At 49.0% G+C, this 10,168-nt stretch overlaps 1 protein-coding gene across 2 annotated transcripts in view; it reads right to left on the reverse strand.

Annotated features, from left to right (window-relative positions):
- U2AF2 (U2 small nuclear RNA auxiliary factor 2) overlaps nt 1-9,860 on the reverse strand; it is a 22,561-nt gene extending 12,701 nt beyond the window's left edge. Inside the window, exons 1-3 of one of the 2 annotated variants that reach the window (XM_015412075.1) lie at nt 9,584-9,860; nt 2,548-2,683; nt 269-298 (exon numbers count right to left, since the gene is read on the reverse strand). In XM_015412075.1, the coding sequence (XP_015267561.1) occupies nt 269-298; nt 2,548-2,683; nt 9,584-9,632 (215 nt within the window). In that variant the 5' untranslated portion in view covers nt 9,633-9,860. The remainder of the gene's footprint in view (nt 1-268; nt 299-2,547; nt 2,684-9,583) is intronic. The other variant, XM_015412074.1, reaches the window with a different exon arrangement.
- Nucleotides 9,861-10,168: the final 308 nt, after the last annotated feature.

The raw sequence follows: 10,168 nt of genomic DNA on the forward strand, positions 1-10,168 counted from the left end.
GAAGGCTCACCCGCGGCTTCCTTCTCCTCCCGTGGAGCTTCTCCCCCCTCCCCACGAGTATCACGGGTCCCCCTTCTTGTAACTCTAAAAATTATTCCCGGCATGGCACCTACAGGAGTACATGGCTGCTACATGATGTGTGTACTGGCAAGGATGGAAATGCCCAGAGTCAAAAATGATTGTGGTTTCCCCACCCCATGGGGTTTTCTCCCACCTCCCAGTGCCTCCACTTTCTTGGTCACCACAAAGGAGAATTTGTGATACTCACCTCAAAGGACCTGCGAGGCTTAGAGGCGATCTGAAAAGGAAAAACAAAATGAGTTTGCGTCCTTCACTCCTGGGCAAAATAGGCCTAGGCAGCCTACAAGGAGAGACCCAATTGTGGCCTTAGAGCCTTGTCAGTCCTGAGAGAGCAGAGATAACTGAGTGACTGGGATGGTGGAGCAGCTCCACAGGAGACCACCACTCATTTACATAGCAGCCACAGTCAATCTTATAATTATGTTCAAAGTGAAAGAAAATATAGTATTTACTCAAACGCAAGACTAGGTTTATTCCCAGGGTATGTGAAAATCTTCCACACTAAGAAATATGGAGGATCTGTCTGTCTAGAAAGGCAGTTCAACAAAGAAGACAACCTACTAGGAAACGGAGAGCCCTTGCAATACTCAGATATCAGTAACAAACTCTTAGGTTTTTAAAAAGACTTGAGCAAGTTCACACCTTTACGGGAACAAAGGAAAGTTATTATATATTAGACATGCACAAAACAAGGGGAAAGACAGCAGTGAAACGGCTTTGAAGCTCATTCTGACCAGGAGTCGAGGGAACAGATGGAGGGGGACATTTTATTTATTTTAATTTTTAGAGTACATTCCACTGCCATGGCCACCAAGCAGGCACCAACAGGCCCTGTTGTGAACCAGAGCTCATGGAGTGGGCCTTCTGATGCCCAAGGGGGAAACCATTCTGGACGACCTCCCCCCCCCCACGATCTGTGATCCTTGGCACCCAGCAGATAGCATCCTCTTCCTTGTTCATGAAAACGCTGCCAAAACACTCCTCAACAGACACTGTGATGCACCCTAAGTAGAATTCACTGTGAACAGCTGGCAGTAACCCTGCACGACCAGACACAGATGCAGTTCTGACACCGCCGCCTTTAATCAATGAGGTCTGCTAATGAATGATGCACGCCACAACAGCCCTGCTTACTGTGACTGCCTTGCAACAGAACCTGCATTTGGCCCTGACTGCACATCACACACTCCTAAATCCCTGCCCCTTTCTTGCTATACCTCCTTTTGCTATGCGGAAGAGCCACGTCTGAGTTTTCAGAACGTGTATCCAGGAAGAGCGATCATTCACAAGAGAGAAAACTGCAACCAGTCACTTCCTCTTTGAGCAAGCTGTTTCGGAGCATGGTTTTAAAGTATGCACAACAGACATGGGGTTTTCAATGATAAAGCTGCACGCTGGGGAAGTCTTACTTTCACATGCATAATCTAGCCTTTTCTTCAGCGCTTGGTAAATAAGCGATAGGGGGAAAAGAGTTTGCCTGGGAACTGCTGCCCCAGGATGAGAAAACTCATCGAGCATGCAAAAAATACCTTCCATGGGGAGGGCCAGATTCTGCGCCCCCACCATAACAGAGAGAGAGAGAGAACACATTAAGCAAGATCTGCTCTGAATAGAAATGAGTACAAGCAGCAGGGGGCTTTGTTCCCATCTAGAAGAATCCATTTCGGGAGATTCCACTTCCAGTCCTCCCTCCTCCGCTTGCTTGATATTCAGTTGAAGATTCTGCAGGTCTCTGACTAGTTTTCTACTTAAAGGGAAGCAATCAAGCAATCCACACATTTCACCACCTGGTCAATAAGACATCTCGGAGGGAAGCCTGAGATGCCTTGTGCCCATTTACGGAACGCTGAAGAAAGGATGCCCAGCTCCACAGCACGCCACTAATCAGTGAACACCCTCTGCTCATCTACACCCTGCCTTTCTCCCCAAGGGGGACCCAAAACAGCTGCCATCACTCTCCTCTCCTTCACTTACCTTCACAACAATCCTGTAAGGTGGGTGAGGCAACTGGGGCCTCTCAGATCCCGTTCGATACTCCAGCCACCCACCCTGATCTGCCTTATGAAGGCAAAAAGGACTCAGCCAAAGAGATCTTGCTCTGGGCCATCCTATGGGAGATGCGCTCAGGTGTTCTAGCTCACATAGCTCACCTTGTGCCACTCCCTCGCTCCCAATCTGACTCTGCTGTTTTACCTCTTCCCATTATACTCAGGGTCCAAACCTCAAAAATGTAGGATTGCTACTTCCTAGTCTCAGTTGCGCCGGCCATATTTTCACAAAGATCCAAGGTACTCTGGCTCCCAATAAGCCAAAGCTGGAGTCCTTATTCTCCCACCTACCCACACTATGAACAGTGGAGAACCCCACACTTTAACAGTGTTCAGGTTCTTGCTCAGCATAGGAAATAGGACAGAGCCCCCCCCCCCATAAAGCTGCAGAGAAAATCTGTGTGCCCCGTCCCACTACCTGCGTCTCCTGCGATCCCGTGAGACACTGCGCTGGTCCCTATTGCGCCGGTCACGGCTACGGCTGCGGCGTTTCCTGTCGCGACTCCGTGAGCGACTGTGGCTGCGTTTCCGGTGACGGTTCTCTTTGTCGCGTTCTGAAAGGGACAGCAGAAAGCACAGTGAGCTACTGGATGCAGCCGAAAATGACCAGCTGCATTTCTGCAGGCCACAAACCCTGGAAAAACGTTAAAAATCTGGCTGATTTCCAGAAAGAACCACCTGATGAGAACTGGAAAGTATTCTCACTCCAGCCTGATTTCTCCAGGCCACCTGCTAGTATGCACTAAACCAGGGGTCCCCAATGTGGTTACTGTGGGCGCCATGGAGCCTGCTCAGTGTCTTCAGAAAGTGCGTGGGGCCAGGTAGGACTCTTGCATAGCAGGAGTTCTAATTGGCCACTGGAGATCAGATTGGCTGTGCAGATTAAAATAATGATGATCTGGCAGCAATTGTGCAGTGTATTTTTAAAACGACCCCCCCCTCTTCCCTGCACTTGGACTTCCTCTGGGTGTATGTGTGGCCACCTTCTGCAATAGCCATTTTGTGACTGCGCCCACCAACCCGTGTCACAATTCCAAAGGTATCCACAAGCTCAAAAAGGTTGGGGACCACTGCACTAAACTAAGAGGCAACTGCATTAAGCACTGCAATCCTCAGTCCTGTTGGTTAGAACCAGCCCTGTCTGTCTGCGATCAGACCCTTTAGTACCACAAAGCAGTAAGCCTTTACCTGCTGTAGGCAGGACTTCATCTACCACTTTCAATTAAAGGTAGGAAATGTGGGGGAAAGGCTGCACATACCAAGAGGATACCTGACAGCCTGGTTGGGTCATGGCTGGTGTACATAAAATTGCTGTGTGCATAAAACTGCTCTGAGAAGTTCAATTTTCTATCTGCCTGTTCCCCAAACCCACCGTAGCATATACCCTTCATCATGGAAAGTGGTGTGTAAACAGCCTAGATGTCATTGCAGAAAGATCTGAAAGCGCAATATGCTCTTATAGTACAAGGGAAGAAGAAATTGGAATTTTTCATAACATATGGCAAAACAAGATTTTTGATACCTTGAGACCACAAGTCAGCAAAATGAAACATTTTATTATTATAATTATTATGATTTTATTAATAATAATACTCATCCTCAGATAACAATAATAATAATATAATCATCATCATCATCATCCTCAGGCAATCTAACACAGCCTGACCTGTGGAAACGGAGAAACACATGGTCGGATCCCCTAATAAAATACAGATGCGTGAGATTATCTCCTGCCCAGCTTGGCAGGGCTCAACATCTACTTGGGAAGCACGAACTGGCAGCAATAAATGCACATAGGACTGTAACACTAGAGGAGGAGAAGGAGATTGGATTTATGCCCTGCCCTTCACTACCCAAAGGTTTCTCAGAGCGGCTTACAAACTCCTTTCCCTTCCCCTCCCCACAACAGACACCCTGTGGGGTAGGTGGGGCTGAGAGAGCTCTTGACAGAAACTGCTCTTTTTCAAGGACAGCTCTTATCAGAACTATGGCTTGCCCAAGGTCATACAGCCAGGTGCAAGTGGAGGAGTGGGGAATCAAACCCCGTTCTCCCAGATTAGAGTCCGCACACTTAACCACTACACCAAACTGGCTCTCAAGCATGCAGTTAGTGGGAAGGGCTGTGAGGTTTCAATTCTGCACAAATCAATCATCTTTGCTTGCTACTGTTTAAACACGCAATTAAAAATTACGTAGACATTTTAAATTTTCCTTTTATTCTGCTCTTTCTCCAAGGAGCTTGAGGCATTACATAAAGTTTTCTCCTCTTCGTTTTATCCTCCCAGTGAGGTAGGTTAGACAGAGTGAATGGCCAATGGTCACCCAATGACTTTCACGGTTATGCAAAGATTTGAACCTGATCTTCTCTGGTCTTATTCCAGTATTGTAAGCATTATACGAAACTGACTCTTATCAAGCATTTACTCAGAAAAAGTAAACAGAATATCTGCTGAGCTTCAGTTGTCAATTACCACTGCATATCCAATTCCTTAGTTACAGTCCTGAGCCCTACTAAAATAATTTTACAAATAAGTCAATTGTGCCAATTGCTAAATTTTGTAGTACTGAATTAAACTGTGTAAGTTAAATCTTACTTTACTTGGTAGTAGCTGATCACTAGCCTGGAATTACACAGGAATTACACAGAGGGCTTTTGACTTTTTCTTGAGGCTTCTGGTTTGCTGGTAGGGGATTATTCAACATTTAAGGCACCTTTAAGACTCCAGCATATGCTGCTACGGACATGTAGGAGGAAAGGAGAGTTATTCATTTTCTAAGGTAAAATCAATCAGTCCTTGGTATTAGGTGCAGTGCAACTGAAACCCAGCACACTCAGCTGGGAAAAGCCACGTGCCTAGTCATCTCTGCTCTGAAAATATGACCCTTAAAAATCATTTCTATACAAGGACGATAGTTGCTCCCAGGAATGAGAACTGCTGTGGGGCTATCTATTTTGAATGAAGTAGGTCAGCACACCAGCGTCAAGCAACAGAATTCAGAGGACCAGATTCCAACATAAGGAAGAACTGTTATGAATATCAGCTAGGACCCATGCAGCTGTGCTGGAAGGGAACAATAAGCAGCAATGTTGTAGAGTGACTAGCACAAAGCCATATTTGTACTGACATCTGTTCCTATACCATGAAAGGAGGGTTGTGTGCGTAAAGACTCTCTGGTCAAAGGCATGCACAGGTTTCTGGCTTGTAAAAATTCATATAAAGACACATAATGGAGGAGGGAGCTGTGATACCTCTGTTTAATCTTTGTGCAAAAAAGCAATACATATGGGAGAGCAAAATGTGGCACCAATAAAGAACTCTGAATCTTCAAGGGGAATGCAGCTCTGCACAGGAAAGCATCTTAAGTACAGACTGCAAGAGCTCTGAAACCCCCCCACCCCCACCCCGGTTGATGGGTCAGTAAGTGCCTTCACCCCCACAGCTGAGCATGGGTCAACAATGGGTCACAGTCAGGGGCCATCCAATCTACCAAGTCTTGGCAGGGAAAGAAGGCTCTACCTGTCTCAGCAACCTAACACATGCAGGAAATCAAAGCTCCTGTCCCACACCTCCTCCAGGTACCCCAACAGCTCAAGAATTACTGCACTGATTTAGTATATGCTCTGCACCTCACTCATACCCTTACTATAGTTGCATAATACAGAGGTGTCTGCCATAGATGGCAGCAAGCAGCTACTATTTATACTGTGCTGAACAGGAGAGTTAATGCATTTAAGCTGCTGGCACCATGTGCAGCCCTTTAGACAGCTCAGTTTCACTAAAGCATAGGGCAAAAAAAGGAAGTTTGTGCTGAAGAGCATGTGAACAGGATGGAAGTAAATCACATTTCTTTCAAATCACCCCCAAGAGATATTATACTCTGTTTTTACACAGCCACTTGTCTAGTTGTCTGTGACAATTAAGGATTGCCTTCAGGCAGAGAAGCTTTATAGAAGTCATTAGGTTCTCATTTGTATATGCAATGAGACAGGTGAGAAATATTGTACACATACAAGCTGCATTTGATTATGTGACCGCTTGGCCATGGTGAAGCAGAAAGCCGAGAAGCTGAACACTGGAGTTCTCAATCTCAGATTCACGTGAATTGCACATGGCTCAACGTGGTGTGGAAAAATCAAAACTAAGAGTACTCAGAAGTGCATCAGAACCACCAAGAGAGGTAAATTATGGATCATGACTAGTAACTAACTACAGGGCCCTTTGCATAAACCAATGTCTAAATATTCATGGATGCTCAGGCGCTCAAGTAGGTGGGTGGAAAACAATGTGAACTCACATTTCTGCAAACGCAACGTGGGAAGAAACCTACTATTTTGCTCTGGAGGACTGACATTAAAAAGACAGTTTGGGGGATTCTCATTATGAGGTTGAGGAGAGATTAACCCAACAGCTTGAGGGGAGAAGACCCAATTTGGCACAACTTTCCAAGCAGCTTTAACTTTGAGCAAGGAATGGAAGGCAGTTGCCTAGGGCTCCACCCCACCCACCAAACTGGAATTCCCTGAGGCCCATTGTTATGGCTGCCACACCCCTCTCACCTCCAGGTAGCCAACTAAGGGGCTGTTGCAGGGCAGGAGAAAAGACACAGAATCTGGCCAGAGGATGCCCAGTTGCTGCCCTCTATAACATATGACCAAGGAATGCTACAGATAAACAGAGGTCATTTCGGGGGGGGGGGGAACGAAGTTCCCCGGGGGAGGGCAGGGGGGCACATGACAAAGCCCCGTCCCCCGCTTCCGGCCGCCCCGCTTCCAGCCCTCATTCAACCAGGAGGAGGCAGGAGAAGAGGGAGGGTAAGTTGCTTCCTCCCCGCCACTTCCTCGCACTCCCGCTGGCCTTGCAGGTCCACCGCCAGGCCGCTGATGTCAGGGGGTGTGGCATATGCTAATGAGTTCCCCTAGCTCTTTTTCTACGAAATGACCCCTGCAGATAAACACCTATTTTCAGTAGAAAGTAATATACCAGGGTAGGGGAAGAACAAATTCAAGATTTGTTATAGAGAGGCCAAGAAAAGCTCATCATCATAAGCTAGTGCAGTGGGTAGGAGGATCAGTTGTGATCTGTGATGTGCCAGATTCAAATTTATTAGGTGGCCTAAGAAAAGCCACTTTCTCCCAGCGTCAGGCCCATCCCCACCCCTCCTACAATGGAGAACACTGCAGGCCTACCCAACTAGGGTTGCCAATTCTGGGCTGGGAAATACCTGGAGATTTTGGGGTGGATCCTGGGAAAGGATTTATTTTTTTAAGCATTTTTACCCCGCCCTCCCCGCAAGCGGGCTCAGGGCGGCTTCCAAAGGGCTGTTGGCGGAGTACAATGCCACAGAGTCCACCCTTCAAAGCAGCCATTTTTCTCCAGGGGAACTGATCGTGGTCATCTGGAGAGCTCCAGGTGACACCTAGAAGGCTGGCAACCCCATAACTGACAGACCCTTTTATGGGTTACCCAACAGTATCCATGAAAAAAAATTGATCACCCAAAGCACTGCACAAACGCCTGGCATCATCACCTTCCTTCCCAAAAGCTGTGGTCAGCTCAACCCCTATGTTATTTTCACAACAGTCCTGTGAGGTTAGGTAAAGGTTTCCTTGCTCGAAAGCCAGTCGAATCCGACTCGAGGGTTGCGGTGCTCATCTCCGTTTCAAAGCCGAAGAGCCAGCGCTGTCCGAAGACGTTTCCGTGGTCAAGTGGCCGGCATGACTAAATGCCGAGGCGCACGGAACCCTGTTACCTTCCCACCGAAGTGGTACCTATTTATCCACTTGCAATTTCTTGCTTTCGAACTGCTAGGTTGGCAAGAGCTGGAACTAGAGACGGGAGCTCACTCCGTCATGCGGCACCCGGGTCTCGAACTGCTGAACTACTGACCTTCCACAGCCTGCAGTTCAGCGTCTTAACCACTTGAGCCACCGCAGCTCCTGTGAGGTTAAATTATGCTAAAATATCGATCGGCCCAAGATCACCAACGTGCTTCAGTTCAAGTAGGCATTTGAAATTAGGCCTGAACCCAGCGTTTTCTAGCCGCGGTGGGCACCTTCTCTTGAAATCAGATGTGTGTTGGGGTGGTGGTGGTTGGGAATCATATGACATTTCTTGAGGCATGCAGGGATAGGCAAGCCCTGACCTGGATAGCCCAAGGCTAGCCCGGCCTCATCAGTTCTTGGGAGCTAAGCAGGACTGCACAGGTCAGTCATTGGAAGGGAGACCCCCAAGGATGCCCACGGTTGCTACGCACAGGCCGACAACCCCACGAGTGGTCACTATAAGTCAGCCGTGGCTTGATCGCACTTTAGGGTTGCAAAGTCCACCCTCGCCACCTCTAGGAGACCAGGGAGAGGGGGAAAGTTGCCAGATCCATGTTGGGAAACTCCTAGAGATTCGGGGATGGAGCCTGGGGAGGACAGGGACCTCAGTGGGGCAAAACGCCATACAACCCATCCTCGAAAACATCCATTTTCCCCCCAGGGAAACTGATCTCTGTAGTCTGAAGACCAGCTATAATCCCGGGGGATCCCCGGGTCCCACCTGGAGGCTGGCATCCCGACAAGTCTTCACCAATGTTCCCTCTAAGTTGTGGAGTCTTGAGAGCAAAAATTCTACTTCCTGAGCTCCTGGCATTAAAGTTGTGAGCAAGCCATGTGGCTGCTGCATAAATCAGCTTGCTCTGGAGCAGTGTTCCCTCTAAACTGAGTTAGTGTGAGCTAGCTCGCAGTTTTTTAGCCTCCGGCTCACACATTTTTGTCTTAGCTCAGGAAGGAGGGCTCCAGTGCAAACGAATGTATTCAGTAGCCAGATTACCTGCTCACAACTTTAATGCCGGTAGCTCACAAACTATAATTTTTGCTCACAAGACTCCACAGCTTAGAGGGAACCTTGCTCTGGAGCCCTCCTTCCTGAGCTAAGACAAAAAAAATGTGAGCTGGAGGCTAAAAAAATGTGAGCTAGCTCACACTCACTCAGCTTAGAGGGAACACTGGTCTTTACATACATAAGAACAGACAAAGGGGGGGACCCTCTATAAACCAGGATGGGGGGAAAGAAAATATAAACACCCCCTTCTCCCCCCAAAAGGCGACTGGGACCGTCTCCTTGAAGCCTCTTTCGGGAGGACGAGGGGAAAGAATCCGCCTCAGGGGGCCTCTTAGGGCTCCTTCCACGAGAGGCCTCACGCGGCCAGCGACCCCCACCCCTCCGAAGGGCGCGGGTCCCCCCCCTCCCTTTTCAGACTCCCGCCAAATTAAGCAGCGCGGGTGGGGGATGGAAACAGAAGAAATAGAGCGAGAGAAAGGCAGCTAGAGAGGAGCCAGTCAGTTAACGCCGCCGCCGCCGCCACCCCCCACGCGGCGGCCGCGCGTCAGAGCGTGTTCCGGGCGCCGCGCCGTCAATGTCGGAGCGCAGTTAGGCCTCCTTCTCCCCTCCCCATAGCGGGCTCACCCTGTTTGTTTTCGTTGAGCTGCCGCTCGAACTCGTCGAAGTCGGACATGGTGGCGGGAATAGTGGGGAGGGGAGGAGGACGGCGGCCCAGGCCCGGCCTCGCTGCTACGGCGGCTCCTGCTTCTATTGCTTCACCCCGAGCTCCTTCTCCTCTCGCGCACACTAGGCCGCGGCGGCGCCTTCCCCGGAGTTCGGCAGCTTCCGGAGGCGGCTTCGGCGCGTCCACGAAGACGCTCGGCTATCTCCGGAAGGGGGCTTGCGAATAGGCTCGAGAGTCTCTCTCGCGGGGACAATGCTTGGAGGAAAGTCCTCCCAGAAACGCCCGGGAAAGGAGGTCACGCCTTTTCCGGAAGAGATGCCTTTTTTTAAAATCCCTAGCCGGAAAGAATCGTAACTTTCCGCTGGCGTCACTTCCTTTGCTTGGACAAACCGCGTGATCTTGGGTCTTCCGCTTCGTTCTCCCGAGTCTTTACGATCGGCTTCGGAACTCTCGGGCATTATCCGTGCACCGGCTATATCCCGAAAGCCTTTCCTTACTACGTAGACACCACGTGGCGACGCATTGTGAATTAAATTTAATATTGA

This window comes from Gekko japonicus, unplaced genomic scaffold, assembly GCF_001447785.1.
Source record: "Gekko japonicus isolate JY-2015 unplaced genomic scaffold, Gekko_japonicus_V1.1 scaffold1400, whole genome shotgun sequence".
NCBI classification, from domain to species: Eukaryota; Metazoa; Chordata; class Lepidosauria; order Squamata; family Gekkonidae; genus Gekko; species Gekko japonicus.